Raw genomic sequence first — 18,931 nt, 5'->3', positions numbered from 1 at the left:
TGAAGCACCAAAAGCCTGGCAAGAGCAAATCACACCTGCAAGCTCCCATCTCAGTTTACCAAGGTGTTTGGACGTGCTAGGAGAGGTGCAGCTCTCGTCACCCCGAGGCCACCAAAAGCCTGGCCAGCAGCTGCGGAGGATCCCAGCTGCAGCCCCGCACCGTGCACGCAGCCGCCGCGCGGAGCGGGGCCCGAGCAGAGCCCGGCCACGCCGCACGGACAGCCCGGGCTTCGAACGGCGCGCCGGTGCGGGGAGGAAGCACGACCTCTCAACGTAAAAATAAACACACGCGACCCCTGAGGTTGACTGCAGTGCTCCGCCGTCGCGCAGAACCACCAGGTTCCCTTTACGTATGCCTGAGATACACGTTTTTATTTAAACAGCATTAGCTGAGAAAGTGACCAAGCTCCTTTCTGGCAAGTTGTGACAAGGAATAGGAAAGAAAAGGTTCATAGGGGAAATTCTGATGGAACATCTACCAGAGCCAAAGTATATCTCCTGCTTGCTTTTCAGTCTGGTACGTCTTTTTTAAATTAGCTGTTTTTGCAAAGCCCTGAAAAACACAAGTCACACCTTCGAAGTAATGTTTTGAAAGTATCTACCTTGAAGTCTGGATCATGTTCAATTTAGAAGGCACAAGCAATTTTACAGCACGCCGGGCAGCAGCAGAGCAACCGAAGCAAAGCCTGCTTCCCGGAGGGCAGCATGCGCTCCCTCCATCGCTCAGTACAGGCAAGTTCGCAGAACAGTTTTACGACACGCTCACCTTGTTGTTTTTTAAACTGCTTATTAAGAGGAATTTTTTACCCTATTCTTTTCATTAGTACCTTGGAAATATTCACATACTGTATTTCCCAGAAATTTTTATGCTCCCAGAAGTGTCCTACCATTTTATGCTGTCTGCTTGCTTGCACAGAACTTTGCCTATAAACTCCAWAATAGGTATGATGGGTTAAGACCCGTTAAGATTTTCTAGTGCTATAAAGACTCAACTTGTGTTTTGAATGGGCTTCCTTCCCTTCCAACGAACAGAATCTACACGTTCGCATTAATAAATTTCTATTTTCTGGCTCAAGAAATTGCAGCACAAAAAGCAGATGTGTACGCTGGATTCTTTCAAATTAAATTTCCAAAAGCTGAGCCTACTCTAGCTCAAGATCAAAGGCACTAAAACACGATCGCCTCCTCCTTCCGGTGTAATTACAGGGAWTTCATTTCTTTTGTTACAGTGAGCACAACAGGTAAATCTTAAAACCTGAAAAATAACCATCAGCTGCTCCTGCACAGCTGGTCCCTGCCGCCGCGTGCCTGCGCTCGGGCTACCGCTCCGCAGGGATCCCGCTGGCGAGATCCCCCGGCTCCGCGCCGCGGCAGGTCTCCCTGCCGCGCGAGCTCGGGGCCGAGGCGGCTGGGAGGAGCGAAGAGGTGACGCTCTGCCCGGGGCAGCGGGCCTCCGAGCCCGCAGGAACCCGGAACCGGCAGGGCTGGGCACGGGAGCCTTGCAAGTTCAGATACTGTCCGAAAGTTAGGAAAACCTAGCAGCTTTCCAGGCGCCTCTGGAGAGAGAAGTGCACAGTCACAAAAGCACACCAAAGATGTCCAAAAATAATATTTTTTAAGGAAAAACGCATTACCTCTCTCTGATGTTGCCCACAGTACTCGCTCAAAGAACGCATGGAATGTTACGCTGAACTCACGGCCAAAATCCATAAAACAGAGGAAATTTCAGGACATAYGCGAAGTTATCTAGGTTGGTTTGTGTTTCTGACCAACCCATTAACAAGGATATTTTATTCCACAAACAGGAATGCTTCTATTTTTAACTTCTGATAGTATCTGGTTCTAATGCTGGCCAGTAATGCGTTCCCAGATTGTTTTCTCTGTACGAGCACCTCTGCAGGTAATTCCTTCCACATCTGCCTGCTGCTGAGCTCAAGGCTCAGGACTGATTTCATATTTGCCACTAGATCAAACAGCCCGGTAAGGATCCCCGCAGAACGCGATGCCCTGCAACCTCACCCTCCCGCCAGAAGACAAGCAGAGCTTTTCCCYTTTATAAATAACCGACTCCTCAAAGTCTTTGTTCACTTCGGCTGTTCTCTGTGGTATCTTCCACATTTCTGTGTTATTTCTATGCCACGTCCAAATCGGAACGTGTTTATCAATGAATCATCCCTGGAGAAGGCAACCAAGTAATGCAGTAAACTGGATCCACCCATCGAATGCAACCATACAATTCAGATAATTGTCTCTAATAAAACCAACTCAGACCTGGCGCCTCTGTAAGCCCACCCTTGCACCGAGCACCTCCAGTTCTGCCRCTGGTGCCAGGCACCCTTGTCACTGCGCGGATGTGATCTTACATGGGTAGTTCCCATGTTCCTTCCTTCCTGCCTTCCCCACAGCCCAAGAAAGATGAGGAGGAACTGGCTCAAGTCCTGCAGATAAAGCCTACTAGAGGGTGGGAAGGTGCTAACATCTTCTATTAAAATTCTGGTCTCCCAATAAYGTAAGACCACGGAGATAAGTTGAAGATCATCATTACGTACAACTGGAAGCAGGGCTTCTTGCCCTTCTTTCATTTTTGCCTCAGATCTGCTGGGTGACCTTGAGAAAGTCACAGCTTCACTCTCCTTAATGTAGCAGAAGGCATACAGATCATTCCACTCAGTCAGGCTACAGCACAATCCCTCTTCGGCTGACTCTTCTTCCCCACCAGGCGTAAGCAAGAACCCATCACCTTCTTAGTGATACTCCTGTTCTCTCTCCCTTTCCCTAATCCCAGATCCACAGCAGACATCGTCAATGCCAAGGACGACAAGCTGGAACGTGGGAGGTGGACAAATCTCAGTTTCACCCAGACAGTACAGATGCTTCCAGAGAAAATAAACAAAACCTTGGACTATATTATCTATTCGAAAGACCCCCTACAGCAGAAGATATTGCTGCTCAGCAGGACCGATGCTGCAATGAGCACATACTGCAAGAAGCAGTGCTTTCGTGGAGCCTGGGGGTCCGCACAAGCATTTGGCTAGTGCGTGAGCGAGTTCCATGGAGGCTCTGCTCTGGTGACTCTGTTTTGGGGGGATCTGGTGAGTCAGTCCGGTTCAGAGCCTACCCACGGGGAAAGCAAACCACACACCCTTGCCCTGATGGTGCAAGCTGACCTTCAAAAAGAAAGTCTCGTGGGGCTTTCGGCTCTCAGGGAATACAGCTCTCCCTACCCCATATTACCTACCTACCTACGGGATGAGATAATATGAGCAATTAACATCTATCTGTCTCACCAGCGTGTTTGTGAGGCTCAATTCATGAATGGGAGTACGACACTTCTCAATCCCTGCAGCTCTGATCTTGCGGGTAGGCGAGTACCTTGAAGCGCCCATGCTCCGGGATAGGATACGCAGCCCGGGAGAAATTTCACAGCAAGCACATGCACAGGGGACTCGGGGGCACAGGGAAAGGACGGAAGATAGGAGAATAGAAGTTGATGAGACTGACGCTAAGGGAGAAGTTTTCAAATTAAAAAAAAATGTGAGAGCACAAACAGAGCAGAACATAGTGGCTAGTTTTATCTGATTCTTCCAAATTCAAAGACAACAACAATGAAGCATGAAAGGAGAAAGARGGGATACGCGAAGGAAGGGCTGTGGGGAAGGCAGAAAAGAAGGAAAATATTCCTCCRCCTTCTCTTTTTCTAGTTCCTTCCTTCCTTAGTTTTCTGCTTTCCTGACTCCTCTGTCCTTCATTATCTTCTTTCCTGTTATTTTGCTTAAAACTGGCAAAAATTACACACTGCACAGGCGTTAAAACTGGCCTCAATTCCAAATATAAGCCCAAATCTAGGCCAGAGGTATATTTGGCAAATACAAATCCTTGCCAGATTTACGCAGCTCTAATAATAAGGTGACAAGAACCATACACAGGATTACGGATGTGGCCTCACTCATCCCTTATAAAGTGCCAAAATAGTTTCCTTTGACTTCTATTCAACCTTTGTTCATGAATCTCAGACCATTAGCTTAAAAAAAAAAAAAGAAAAGAAAAGAAAAAAAGCCTGTTTTGTATCTGGGTGAAGGTTTAAAGATCCGATCTGACCCTCGGATCTGTCTCTCTCYATCAAACAGCAACCTAGACCTCACGGTCCCTGACAGCGGGAATGAGCCACCAGAACCAGACCCTGCTCTCAGTTGTCCTGACGCATTTCGAGAACAACTCCGCGCTGGCGTCGCGAAAGCAGGACCTGGCTTCCGATTCACTTTGGGGCTTGGCCTGGCTTCTCGTCTGCTTAACCTGTCAGAGAAGAAGCCTTTCTCCCTCCCTGTTCATCTCCATGGCTGAATCAGAAAAGGCCTTTTCACACTTTTAAAACCTCTTACATCCACATCAACCTTGTTCCTATCAGCGGTCTGCTGCTGGCTGCCCTCCATCTCCACTCAGTAGATGAGGAATGTCCCCTTGCCACTTCTTGACACCTGGAACAATCTTACCTGTCTCTCCAAACCACCATCTGCTTTCAGACACTTCCACCAACATGCTTATCCTTTCTTTCCCTCTCTTCTTAGTTTTACTCTGCATTTAAGTAACATTTTAGTCAGCATTTTAAAATCTTTAAAGCACAAAAAAATCCTTACAGCAGTAGAAACTAGCAAGCATATTTTCATTCCTTTGCAGGGCCTCGTTCAAGYCAATAGGGCTCTGCACTGTTGCAGGACTCCTCCTGCACGGATCCAACTGCACGACTGTGGCCAAAGCTGTATTTTACATTGCCTTCCTTTTAAGTGCAGCTTGCTCCCCTCAGTTTGGTATCATCATCAAATCTCATTACATGATGGAAGAAATATGTGGACTCTTATGAGAGAACAAGCCTAGCTTCAAAGCCAAGTCCGTTCCCAACATGTTACAGGTGTGCACCACATGAGCAGGCACAGAAATTACAACTGTTCAGGGGGCGATGACAGCTCTATATAATGTGATCAAAAACATTTCACATGTAAAAAAATCAAAGTTCAACAAAGAATAGTTCTGCCATACAAAGAGGTGAAAGCTAGTCAAACAAAACACACTGAAAAGGTCTGGCTATTTAAACGATCAAGTKAAACAAGACACAGTTCAGTCTCCCGTGCTTCGCTAGCTTCTATAAGACTACCAAACATGTCTTTACTGTTGCTGTGCCAACCTGCCATTTCACCTGGCTGTTCCCTGGAAAGGGAATTTAGGGGCAGGTAGAAGGAAGGGAACTCCCTAAGCTGACCAAAACCCAAGCATAGCCTGAGAGTGGAAGTCTAACACTGACTCTGGAGCCAGTCTGAGCCTCTTGCTCTTCTCTGCCCCTCAGAAAAGTAGAAACATTTTGGCAGTGAATTCCAGGCAAATTTTCAGAACACAGCAGGAGAGACGCAATGGCTAGGTCCCCAGCACCTTGAATGCAACAAGGAGAAGGCACAAGATATATTTTAAGATGGCTGGAATTCCAGGTGTGTTATATGTATGAAAAATTAAATTTGTGGGCACAGAAAGCTGATAGTATTAACAACAGAAGGCTAAAGAGCCTCTGTATTGAATGTCATCCTCAAGCAATATCCTCAAGCCCCAGAAGACACCAACAGAACCTAGAAATGTGCTGAAAAACAAGGGCAAAATTTTCAGTATGACTTCTTCTGGTAGCCACTCTTGCTTTGAAAGCTTCTGGTTGTATGCTGTACCTGAAGTAATCCACTGATGGAAGACCAGGATCATATTCAGTGGACTTGAGGATATTGATTAAAATGACTACTAAGGATGCTACTTGGTCGCATACAGGAGGGGCACAGGGAGCAATACAAATGTAAACGTGGACTAGTGTTGCACTATGCTAGGGCTACAGGCAACAGGCTCGGACTCTGGCTCACATGTTCTCTTTACTACATTTTTTCCATCTACGAAACAGAGATTATGAGAGAATTCATAATCTGTTGAAAGAATCTTCTGCAATCCCTTACATTCCAAAATAGGCTATTTCAGAGGCTGGTGGCATAACACAAGATTACTCCCATAATACAAGCACTGTGGGAGCACTGTGATAAACAGGCATACACGATGTTATCCAAGTTAAGAGTGTCTCCCTAATATATTTTACTTTTTCAGAAGAAGCTGGGAGAAGATTTTTTAAAAGGGAGGTCTAGATAAATTCAGGTGGAAGTTTCAAGAGATTTGTCAGACTCCAAATAGATTTCCATTCTTCACACATTAACCTTCAGCAGGATCCCAGACGTCACCAAAGAGGATGGGTGGAGGTAGAGGAAGGTGTGTCTCCTCAGGATGATCAGCAACAACAAAGAAATTCTGAAGTCTGTAGGTCAAGGGGTGGGAAGGGACCAGATTAAGGCAGAATTGTCTTTCTGCTGGAACCTCTGCCCTGCAGCTGGTGGGACAAGAAGCCAACACTGAAAATCTGTGGGCAGCTGTGCTTAGAAGAGGGTGAGACTGTACCCAGGGGAGATGAGAAGGGGTTCACTTTTCTGCAAAAGTTATTGAAAGGATTTAAATGAAACTTCTGCCTAGGGCTAGGGGACGTGACATTTTGTTTGATCTGGATTCCATTTCTAAAGTATTACAAGGTTCTAAGAATGTAATGTTTCGCTGAGTCTTCTGCCAGACAGACAACCTAAGTTCAGCTTCCATTTGCACTGCTTTTTTCCCCACAATTCACCAGAAATTGGTAAATTTTAATTGATGCTCTAATGCATATGCTGAGGAAGACCACAAAGCCTAGAGTCCACAGCCCTGTGACAACTTAGCCCTGCATTACATAGTCTAACCCATTAACTCCATCAGTTTTCACACATTTGCCTGCTCAATGGAAATTAAGCATCTCATTTTGTCTCCAGCTTCAGTAACAGATACTGCCTGCCAGTCACTTAGACATCTTTCCTGTGGAGACAGCCAAACCCAATGAATACAAGAAGGTAATGGATCTGGACCAGGCAGAGGAATGAGAACTTCCAATATCAAATCTGTGAAAGCAAAAAAGCCTCTGCAGGAACACGAGAGTCAGTAATAAGATTGGCAAGATGACTAAGATGAAACTTCCATTGCTACCTTGGAACAAAGTTGCATTTCGATGAAACTCCATTGCTACATTGGAACAGAGTTGCATTTAAGTTGGATCATTCATAAAAAGTGTGAAGCTCACTCAAGTTCATACACAGAAGACTGTGCCAGAAATAAAATGATTTTCCTAGATCATTAGGAAGATCAAGAAGAAGAGTGTAGTGCTTGGTAGACCCTGATCCTGATGGCCTGAGTGTCAACTCTGAACCTGCGGATAAATGCAACATAGAAATAGAAGCATATCTGCTTCTGCTCTTACATACTCCTGCAGAATACTACAATGAAAATATTGCAGATGTATGTCCTGAAGTATCTCATTTTAAAATGAGAACATCAGACAATGCAATATTAAAGCTCTCATCAGATCAAAAATACGTTTAATCCAGCAGGACTAAAAGATACCAATTATTTTCTTACAGGAGGCAGCATCTACTACATAGCAGAAACCATCTGAAATCTCTTCCTTTTAGATTTGTTGAATTGTGATGGTTCCTTCAAAGAAAAATTACTCCTGAGCCATCCTTGCTATTTCTTCCAGATGGCCCAGAGTTCAGAATTTCTGTTCCAGAAACAGAACTGTATGGAACTGTACATTTTGTGGAGATCAGAATCCTGACTGTAAAATACATTTTAACCATTTATTTTAAAATAAACAAAATACAAAGTCATACACAATACCTGTCAACGGATGTCTTTAGAGGACAAAAACATTGTGGCATTCAAGTGAAACACAGAGCTCTTCTCATGGTTATCTCTGTAGAAGGCAGAGGAGACTAAGGAATGGAAGGGACATGGAGTTTTCTTTCATCATCATGAATATTCCTTTACCTTTTTGATATTTAAGAATTCTGTGATGGCTTCTCTATGGAGTTTAATCCATCTACTGACGTTCTCACCCACTCTGTGATCACCCATTCTGGAATAATCCCTATTTCCTTCAATATTTCTGGCCTCTCTCCTGGGAAATTTATATCTGATTCTGGCATCTGTTCCCCATCCTCTTTTGTGAACACTGAGGCGAAAAATCCATTTATTTTTTAGCAGTGTCTACATCATCTGTCAATAAATTACCCTTTCCATCTCTAAGAGGTCCTAAAATCTACTTTACTGACCTCCTCTTCTTTATGCATTGCAATAATCTTTCGTGATTATTTATCTTAACCTCATGTACAGTCTTTTCTTTCTTCTTCTCTCTTTGCTTTCAGATTATTATTTTTTAACATTCAACCTCATTTCAGACATTCTCTGAGCAGCACTTGATGTTTTATGTCTCATACACTCACCTTCCTTTCTTAGGATTACTTTTTGCCCCTGCCTGTTCATCTATATTAGGTTGGTTAGTTTATTTTTCAACAGAGTATATTCATTCTTAGCATAACGATGTAGAATGTAGCTGCTACATTTACATTTCAGTAGGTACCAATTCTCCTTTATGTTGTGTCTTTACATGGCATCACCTCTCCTTTCTTTTGGTTTTGCTAGTGGAAATAAAGAATGGCTAAGTAGATCTTAGCCAAATTCTACRGACACCTGCAAACTCCTCCATGTAATGGTTCGAAAATATGTTCTCTCTTCAGATTTTCCATTATTTTCTGGGTGTTGCTCCACATACCTTGGGAGATTTGTATTCTCAGCCAATTGCAAAATCCCAGCCAAAATCATCTTTGGAATCTGTAAGATGGCTATGCAACTTACATGAAATGTAAAACTTAGGAAAGAAAAAATATATTCCTGGAAAGCATATTTGGAAAAATAATTTTTTTTGGCTATTCGAACCACAATCAATTCTAGTGAAATATAAAAGTGAAAACAGAAATCATAGGAAGGGGGTGAATATTTTGATATAGGTATCATAATTAAAAGGTATGTAATCAATATAATTTAAAAATACCATCAAGTAAATTCTTGCTGAACTATTTACATAGCTTTTTTATCCAAAAATCAATCAAAACATTGCTTTCACCAGATAACTCACACGCTATACATATATATATGTATATATAAATAAAATGACCTCTTCTTAATATTTATTAATTAGCCTAATTTCTTCCTACATATTCTTCTTATCTTCTTAACATTTAGTCAGCATGTTTTCTGCCCAGAGAATGTATTTTTCCGTATCAGTTTTCATTCTATATTCTTTTAATAATTGTAGAAAATGTTTAGGACCACAGTCACACAGTAAAAGTTTGCAGAATAAAGAAATGTATTGGAGCACTCTGATTTTAGTTAAAAAGAAATATAATCTAATTAAAGTACTGATGGTTCTTGTTAAATGCATGCTCCGTATCTTTTTATTTCACATGGTACAAGGATCAAAGCATGGACCTACTATACCATCAGCCTTGTATAGTGTGAGAACTGGTGCTGTCCTTAATCTATACCATATGGTAAGATGCATCTATTGGCATGATGCTGCAGAGAATTACTGCTCCCTCCTGCCCTATCCTTTTTATTATTTTCATTGAAAACTGTTTTATATTCGATTTTGTATTTTCTGTGCATCTGACCAAATGTGCAAAATCCAGAGCAGAATTAGAGACTGAAGATTAGGGACAAGAATCGAGAAGTCATTACAGAAGTTGTCAGAAGCAGCTTTGATAAAGGGAATTAAAAATAGAACTACAAGAGTAAAAACGATTTTTTGCTGCAAGACTATCACATCTTCCTACAGATGCCAATGTTAAATTTCTTTCCTGGACGTGTGCTTTGTTACAAAGAAAAACCCTAGCAAGAATCTGTTACAGCAACACAAGCAGCAGTTGGCTTGGCCCAAAAATACGTTGCCAAGGCTTTGCCTTTGGGTAAGCTCCAGCGTAGCCCAACGTTAAGGTTCAGCCACCTCTGAGCCCTGAAAGTTGCAGCTTTATCTATTTTTTGTAGGAGAACACGCCAAGAMCTAAGAAAAGAAGCCGATCTTATTTAGCTAATGTATTATTTTGACTCAATGTCTTTATACCCTGTGAAGTTCAGACTCAAGGTAAGCACAGGCTCAAAATGATTAATAATTACACAGCTAACTCTGCATTGTTTTACACTTTCTGTGCCTTAACTAGAGAGCATAACAAAACCATTGTTTTTGCCTGCTTAACGGACCATGACTAGAGCAGCTATGTAAATGACCTAGTAATTCAACAAATTTGTTTTGTTTCACAGATTTTCCCACATGTATGCTTTCCAGCTGTAATGCAAATCTCCTGCTCACCCAGACCAGCCGTCCCCTCTGGAAGCACGCCTCTACCTTTCAGCGTACGTTCACTAATTGGGTGACTACAGACACCTCTGGAAAACAGGAAGATTGCAACTAATTCGTAAACCAAAAACACTTTTTAAAAATGTGCCTATCAGTGGTTTTCCTGGTTGAGTAAGAGTTTCTAGGAATTTAATTTTTTCTCCTCTACGAATACTTTAAGGAAGCCACTTACACGTTCCTTTTAACGCTCAAGCAGGTGCGAGCTCAAACTCCCTCTCCCACTAATATCAGCTCCACTGGAGAACAGCAGCGAACTCCTATTTGAAAGCCAAACTAAGTTAATCTATATAAAAGGCAGAAGCTCATTAACCACTAAAATACCTTATGCTACTCTAAAAGCCTTAAATTAAAAGCTTTAATGTTATTTCAGAAGACATTTCTCTATTAACGCGTCTGCAGCGCAGACGAACGCACTCCCCGGGAGTACCGAAAAGCAGAGCCCGGGAGGCAGCCGCGCGCGGCGGAGCCCACGGGGCAGCCCCCACGGCGCTGCGCCCGCCCCGACGGGCTCGCGGCCGAGTCCCGCGCCCCGGCTCCCCGGGGCAGAGTCCCTCACCCCCCGCCCCCCCACGGCTCTGCACCCCGGGGCCGCGCGCGCTGCTCTCCCCTCTCCAGGACCACCCTCGTACCTGCTCTAGCCCCGCCAGCAGGCTCTGCAGTGCCTCCAGGTCCGCAGAGGGCCGTTGCCAGAAGAGAGGGTTTGGTTATTAGCACGGGGAACTTTCTTCCCTGTTTACCGAGAGAACGATTTCTGCCAATATTTTGCAAACTTACAATCCATTGCAATTCGCACTCCAAATACAGATCAAATACATTTGCAGTTCAAATGAGGAATTTTCACACAGCTTTAGTCTATGCCATGCTACGCAGAATACAACTGTCACACAAAATAACTTATTAAAAATGCTTGGACTTGTTTAAGAACAAAATACAACGGAATGTAAACTTCACTGAAAACTATGTAGTACAAAATAATATTTCAATTCTTTGCTCAGTATGCAGACATTAATTGCCACAGTCTACAGTTTCTATTTATACATCTGCTGCTCGTTCCCCAAATAAATGGAAACGTCCTTGTAATTTCTTTTCTTCAAGACTGTACGGGAGGCTTGGGCTGAATGCTGAAGTTCAGAATCCCGACTGGCAGCGCGTGCGAGATTGACTTGCTGCAAAACACATTGAAACTCTTGATTGGGAAACGTGACGTATTTACATTTACATTTACAAAATGCTTTTCTRTGCAGATTTTTCTGCTTAATTTTGTACATTTGCAACTGGGACAGGAGAGAAGCAGCAGTCATATTATACGACAGGAACAGCTGTAGAAGCCAGTGTCCTCTACAAAACATTTTTATGGAAATTTTTCAAGGCCCTTCTCGAAAGTAAATTCTGCGAATTTAACTGTGGCTATCTTAGAAAGCTAAAATGCTCCATCCAACCTCTGAGGGTCTCAGCCTTGACAGGCCATATGATTAAACTAAAACTATYGCTCAGGGTCATCTAGAAGCACTTCTACTTTGATGTGAAGAAACCACTAAGACTAATATAGAAGCAAAAGGCTGGAAGAAATCTTTTACAGATGTTCTTTATGTAGGATGGAACATGAATCACAGAACTGCAGAACGGTCGAGGTTAGGAGGGACCTCTGGAAATYATGTAGTCCAAGACCCTGCTCAAGTCTTAATTTAAGATCAATTCAAGACCAAGTCTGAAACTGGTTGTTTTCTAATTTAATTACTGGAGATTTCCTTATGGTGACCTCTCAAGAGTTTTCAAGGTTGCACTTTTATTCCCATATTAGCTCCATTTTTGAATTTGGGGGACATTCACAAATGAGAGATTTTGGTTGGTGAAACAATTCTAAGTTTGGCAAAAAAAAATCAATACATGTATTTTATTGGATTTAGGTGACATTTGAAAACCCTATCTCATATCTTCCAGTAATCTCAGCAGAGGTCTTCTGTACTCACAAGGGCACCGGTGGAGCATATTTAGGCTGGTGGGCAGGAATCTACATAGAGCATTCAAACACAGTGGCTGGGACAAGCTACGTGGCTTATACTCTCCTGGGACAGGCCACACGGGCCTGGGGGGAAAGGAGGGCACATGCTGATGCAAAGGGATGSCTGCACGCACACACATGCAGCAGGCAAACTGCCAGTCCAGGTTGACCATCAGCAGATACATCTCTTGGGATGACTGCTTGATGTCACACTTCAGGGTTTTCCCTTTATAAGGCCAAGAGCTCAAAGTCGGCAGCTGAATTCAGGTTTTCAGACCTTCCTCTTAACCCTCCAGGACCTCCTGGTCCCACATCTTGTGGCAAGCCAGAGAGAGCTGCAGTCGCCAGGAAGCACTCATGGTGGTGGAATCTGTTTTCTCCAGGTCATAGGTGAGATGCACAAAAATAGCGATGATGCCTGTGGCACTGCATATTCTCAGCACGTTTTCCACCCGTGAACATCTGAGAAATCAAAGGTCTTCTCATAGCCTAGCCATGCCACACTAAAGTTTCCTTTTTGCATTTGGCAGCCATCATAATCCGAGAGGAACCACAGCRCTTGGTCCACCTCCCTGGCAGTATTTCATCTGAACTCATGCTGCATTCATACGAAATGGCCTTCCCTACATGGAAATGCGTGTTCAGATTGCTTGAAACACCTTCCACATAGCGGGGAAATTTCTGAGCATTCAGCAGCTGGGAGGCTACTTGACAACTTTATGCTTTTCTTTTTTTGGAAGCACTCTTCTGTCATGCATCATCCATTCACGGCTTTCTCCTGAAAATGCAGGTGCTCTGTTGTGTCAGGTGTACTAACACAAAACCTCTAAATTAAAAACTGGAGTTTGTGATTTCCAGTTCTTTGATTTCTTAAGCCCTTTCTTGATCTTTTTAGTTGTTATATTCAGACTTTCTGCTGTTACAGCTCATCTTAGATAATGTTATGGATAGCCAGACAGTCACAGATTTTTATGGAAAACAGTTCTGCTTGTCATTCTTGAAATTTCACCTTTGACTGATATTTAAAAAATTGTCACGTTTCTTTTTGTATGTCATGTTACTTTCTTTTGCAAATGTAATAAAGTCTTGTCTTAATTCTTCCTTCCACTCCAAGTTGCCAGCTTAACAAGGGGCCAGTTGCCTCTTATTAATACTCATAAATTATATTGCTCTGAAAAGGCTTTAGGAAATTAGAAGAGAAGAGCAGACGATGCTAAGATAAAGAGGCAGCTACTGCACGTGCGTTCCCACGACGCGGGTGCCCAGTAGGAAATATCACAAGCGCCATTTCCCCAAGCGGTGGCATTTCTGGTGTCACTGAACACAAGCAGAACTGTGACATGGACACGCAAAAAACGCCTGCGGAGGTCTAAGATGCAATCGCAACCTTCTGCATCTGTAATCTACAACTGAAAATTAGGGGACGGTTTTTGATTTTTGCCTGGTTGTTCTTCAAGCACCTCAACTTCTGCAGCTGCGAAAGGGAACCAAAGCCACCCGACGCAGCAGGGCTGGTGTGAGAGGGGGGGAACGGTCGGGACACGGCAGCCGCTCACCGACAGAACCAAAAATCTGCCAGGACAAAATGTAATCTCATTTTAGGAAATGTTGAAATCATTTCTGTAAAAGGTTAAAAAAATAATAATCAGGCTGAGTCAGATACACAGCATGGAAAATTTCATCCCCAGTGTTTATAGTTTAGCAGCTGAAAGCAGGGCCTTATAATGCGGTGTTGGGTAAACTGAACTATCTGCACAAATTCCCGTTCTACTTACGATAACAGTAACAAAATCAAAGCTGGGCAGATTAAAAACAAATACCACAGCAGTATTCAGAGAGAGACAAGCGCTATCACAGCATTAAAAATAATATTAAAAATTGGTCCCTGGCAGCCAGCGCCACCTTCTCAGGAGCGCCAGGCGCGCAGGGGAGCGGAGCCCTCGGGATGGGAGAAGGGAAAGGGAAGAAGCCGCCGGAAAACCGCGGGCCGCGGCGTGCGCCGGGGTTGCACCGGGGGTCCCGGGGAAGAAGCCGTTCCTGCGTTACGTTAACGCTGGGTTGGATCTGCTCTGCCTTTTGCGTGTAGCCACAGGAAAAGAAACGCGCGCCAAGATTTTGTCTTCACACGCTACGTCTTCGCGTTGGCCAACTCCTATAAAAATCAAGGGATGCGCACTCGGTGAGCGCGGGTCCTTCCCGAGAGCCGCAAAGCGGTGTCCAGAATAGAGGTTTTCTAGCCTGTCTTTCAGTCAGTCAGTAGATTGGGGACTTTTCCAATAAGGTCTCTAGAGTTCATACTGTGAACACGAGAAATATTGCAGGCGAGAGGAGAAATACAAAAGGCGTCCATGCAGAAAAATAAGAAAAATGCCTTGGATATTTTCTCTTCTACCCTTTAACTACATCCGGCGTGCTTCACAGGATCAGGTTTGTAAAGCTCAGGGCAAGCCTTCCCCGGCGCCGAGCTCCCCGTCGGCACCCCGCGGCGAGCGCCCGTCAGGGCCGGGGGCGACCCCCRGCCAGCGGGCCACCGCCGGCCACCCCGGGGTGGTGAGAGCCCCTCGAAGCAACGCTAACCTAGATGCTCCTGGTAGGCAAACCGAGGAGAGGAACYGAATTATAATGAACCAGCAGCTGTCACAACATGACCACAGTAACCAAATCAAAATATCAGCCACCAACCCAGATGAGATTCAAAGGTCACCACATAAGCCAGCAGCTTTCTTCAACGGCGCCCGCAACCTCCAGCTAATCCTCGCAGAGAAACSCTCCATCGAGCTACAGGGGGGTTAGGAACAAGTTACTGAGCATTAGCAAATGATTTAATGCACGAGCAAGTAAGCCGGAGGATAAAACACGCTCGCAGAGAAGGAACCAGGGAACGGCGGAGCCGGCGAGGAGCGGCGCGCGGCTGCCACGCGCACCGTGCCCTGCGCTGTCACCGTCCTCCTGGTCTCACTCCAGGTCCTTCACTTACCCTCAGGAAAGCAAAAGGTGCCTGGAGGAGTGCCTGGGCTCCGGAGGCGCCCAACGAAAGCCGCGTCTCGGGAGTCTCCAAGCGGCACTTCGAGGAGAAGCCCAGCGAGCGCGCGCAGCTTTGCGGGCTCCCTCGGCTAAACGCCACGCGGCTCCGGGGGAAGGTGACCGCGGAGACTCCCGACCGGACGGCGGCCGCTCAAAAAGGCGTTTTTAAGACAAATATTTGCGGAGCAAACTGTGCAATATGAGCCTGTGTTTAAGCAGAAYGCGCCTACAACCGTTTGTGGTCCACAGGCACCGGGTCGCCAATAAGTACCCCCAGGTATTGCAAAACCTCTCTTGTCCAGAAAACTGCCGTCCGCAGCGCTAGGTGCACGTGCTAGCAGCTCACCCGGAGCGCGGTCCGGACGAGGCCGAAGAAAGGCAAGCGCAGAGCCAGGTTTTTCCGGGGAAGACGGGGGAAGCTACCAAGGCGGAGGCCGCGGACTCCGCACCACCTCCTCCCAACCAGCGCGGGCGCGCAGAGCGCACGAGAGCAAATAAACTGTCACCCGTAATTCCTGCCTGCAAAATGGATAATATTCATCACGTAACTATCCAGCCTGCTCCTAGTTTAAGCATTAATAATAATCATTTGAAGACAGATAAGAAATATTTAATCAACACAAAGATTAGGCTGTTTAAAAGCTATAAATTCAGAGCTACGCTGCCCACTTGCAAGCCTCTGAACACCGACAAGCGACTACAAGCTCCGACTCTATCCCATGCGTCGAACAACTCACAGATATTTCCCAATATAGAAAAACAAGGCATATTTTAGGAGCGTGTCTTAGAGCTGAAGAACGACGGACGGCAGCTACGGCGCTGTCTCCTTTGGCTTACGCACAGCCCTCCAGCGCAAAGCGTTCGCTTGGTTCGCCGGCAGCTGCGGAGGGAGGGTGTGAGCCTGGCCAAGCACAAGCATTACTAATAATTTTACATCGCGTATTTACTTCAACTCATTTGCCAGCCGTAATTAGAGCAAGCAGCCATCAGCCACCTGACGAGCAAGGGCACCCCTCCCGGCCCGGCCGCTCTCCCGCTCTTCCCTCCGCGGCCACGGAGCCGCGCGCCCGCCGCGCCGCCCCTCCGCTCCGCTTTCTAAGCCACGGGCGCGGTAGGAAATGCAGTTTCTTACTTTGTATTCTGGAATTGACAAAAGGAGGAGAGAGATTGTCATGTGAGCCAAGGTCTCTGCTCGCCATGTGATCATAGTGAGTCCCGTCGCCATAGTTCTGTTAACAAATCGGGAAAAACACAATTTTACAAGTTTAACAAGCATTTCTCAAAGCCTACAGGTCCCTGTTTCCCTTCCGAGTTTTAAACCAGCTCTGAGAATTATTATTCCTTTTATTGCTTTCTTCTATTGATTCTGCTGGAAGTGATGTGTTCCAGAACATTTTTAAAGCTGTTTCAAATTTTTATTTCATTAGCAATTGACTTTGGTTTGTTCTGGGGGTAATCCTGAACCGATGATTGATATGAAGTTCTTGGCATTTTGTGTTGTGCAGCCCAACAAAAAAACCTTCCCTAACATTGCTAGTAACACCGTAAAAACAGAAAAGAAATATTTCTTTAAGCATTTTGCTTTTAAATCTAGATTTTATGTGTAGATTTGCRTCTTAATCATCTCATTGGTATATACAGGGACTCACCTATAAATAAAATTTCAAAATTTGTTTCACACTGTCTGGGTGTGGAAAGTTACTTTTCACTGAAGAATAATCCTCCATGGCGTTAGTATTTATGCATGCAATTTGCAAAGTCACTAATGAACATCGCCTGCCCCTTCGTCCCGGGATGCGGCAGTACTTTGCTGCATCTCTGATTTTCAAAAGTCTTCTGCATTCAGTCACTAGAGTAGCAAAATCTTAAACTTAGCTACAAGTATCAGCCATGCACAGCAGTTACATAATGTTTTCTTTCTTCTGTGCAGAAGAATTCACAAGAAGCTAATTCCTCCAACGCGGAAATACCGTCGTCATTTTACAAAGCAGGAAATACGGAGAGGTCGAGCCGTTTGCAGAATAACTGCACAAGTTAATGCACAGTCTTGATTAAAACTTCAGAATTCTTCCCAGGCTCGTGCGCTTTTCTTTACATCTCAAAACTTAATTGTACGCTCACATTCAAGCTTTTGCATGCATAAATAATTGTGTGTGCAAATTTAGAATTTACTTTTCAAAACATTTTTCCCTAGGAAGCAATACAAGTGTCAAGTAAAAAAAAGGGGATAAAAATAAAACTGACAGATGTGTGCAGTAATGACGTAATGGATGCTAAGCGGGACGGAATAAGAAAAGGTGACCGGGTTCCCCGCCTCCCCGGGGGAGGCTCCGCGGCCGCCCGCGCGCCGCGCTGGGCTCCAAGGCGCCAGCTGCCGTAGCCTTAGCCCGGGGCAGGGGCTGCCCGCAGGAGAAGGGACGGACCCAGCTCGAACAATAAAACCTCACGTCGCCTCCCCAGACAGCTTCTCCGGGGCGCTGAACTTCAGGCAGCAACGCCTGCAAGCGCCGATCCTCCGCATTAATTAGAAAACAATTAAAAAGCAATTTAAGCAAGCTCTTTAAGTGTGGGCATACGTAAGAGCGAAGCCACTTGCTGCCCAGCGCGCTGCGTGACTTCGCAGGGAGCCAGCAGAAATAACCTCGGTCCGGCCCGGAGCGCGCCGGGCGCCGCGGGCTCCCGCTGCGGCGCGCCCGGCGCGGAGGCTGGGACGGCGGGCGGGCAGCGGCGACCCCCTGCGCCGCAGCCGGGACGGCCGAACCCCACGGCGCTGCAGGCGGGACAAACGGCACGGCGGAGAGATGGAGCCTGAGTAAACCCCGGGCACGCGGAGCTGCCGGAAAGGCACCGGCTGTCCCTCCGCACCGCGCCGTGCTAATCAGCACCCCGCCACCTGTAGCGGCGGTGCAGCAGGTGCAAATGCAATCTCAGGATCAGGTTTGAGTGTCTTTTTTTTTTTTTTTTTTTTAAAAAAAAAGCAATTTTAAAGAGAAGGCAGACTGTGACCAACTTTGCATGCCCGATTTTCTATGCAATCAGGTGTAAAACTCATATTTAAGATTGTAAATTTACATATGCAGGAAGTCTGGTTTGGGGAAAAAGATTAGATATACTTACCCTGGATGGACTAGGATGTCCTGTATTCCCCCAGGACCCTGAGCTAGTTCTGTCTTCTACATCTAGGGACAAAAAAGTTCTTTAGGCTTTATTGCAATAATTCTTTCCTTTTGTATAGGCACTTTTAAATTAATGTTTCAAATTAATCTCCTGTTGCCTTTAATTAAGAATCAGGCACAGGGCTACTACGATGGTAGTGGCTTCTGACCCACTGCTTAAATTAACTCATTTAAATGCACAGCAGAAATGAACTGGACCCTCAGGAACCTGAGGTTTAAGCATAAAAATTACTTCATTGGCTCCATGTTTCTTGAGAGTTCAAAAAGTGACCGTACTGTACCCGTTAAAGTTGCACCAAAACCTTCAGCACAAAAATAGGTATTCTCAAGCATCAAAAAATAAAATGTAATAAAACAGACAAAACTTAGAAGGTGAAGTAAGGC

The 18,931-nt window shown here is 45.1% G+C and overlaps 1 protein-coding gene across 2 annotated transcripts in view; it reads right to left on the bottom strand.

The window, feature by feature from the left end:
- Positions 1–18,568, bottom strand: part of TCF4 (transcription factor 4) — a 135,808-nt gene extending 117,240 nt beyond the window's left edge. Inside the window, exons 1-2 of one of the 2 annotated variants that reach the window (XM_085322213.1) lie at positions 18,489–18,568; positions 16,504–16,600 (exon numbers count right to left, since the gene is read on the bottom strand). In XM_085322213.1, the coding sequence (XP_085178339.1) occupies positions 16,504–16,570 (67 nt within the window). In that variant the 5' untranslated portion in view covers positions 16,571–16,600; positions 18,489–18,568. The remainder of the gene's footprint in view (positions 1–16,503; positions 16,601–18,488) is intronic. The other variant, XM_085322215.1, reaches the window with a different exon arrangement.
- Positions 18,569–18,931: the final 363 nt, after the last annotated feature.

This window comes from Rhea americana, unplaced genomic scaffold, assembly GCF_003343005.1.
Source record: "Rhea americana isolate MKP2758 unplaced genomic scaffold, rheAme1 scaffold_75, whole genome shotgun sequence".
Classification (NCBI taxonomy): Eukaryota; Metazoa; Chordata; class Aves; order Rheiformes; family Rheidae; genus Rhea; species Rhea americana.
The sequence above is the reverse complement of the archived record's forward strand: the minus strand, read 5'-3'. Positions and strand labels throughout refer to the sequence as shown.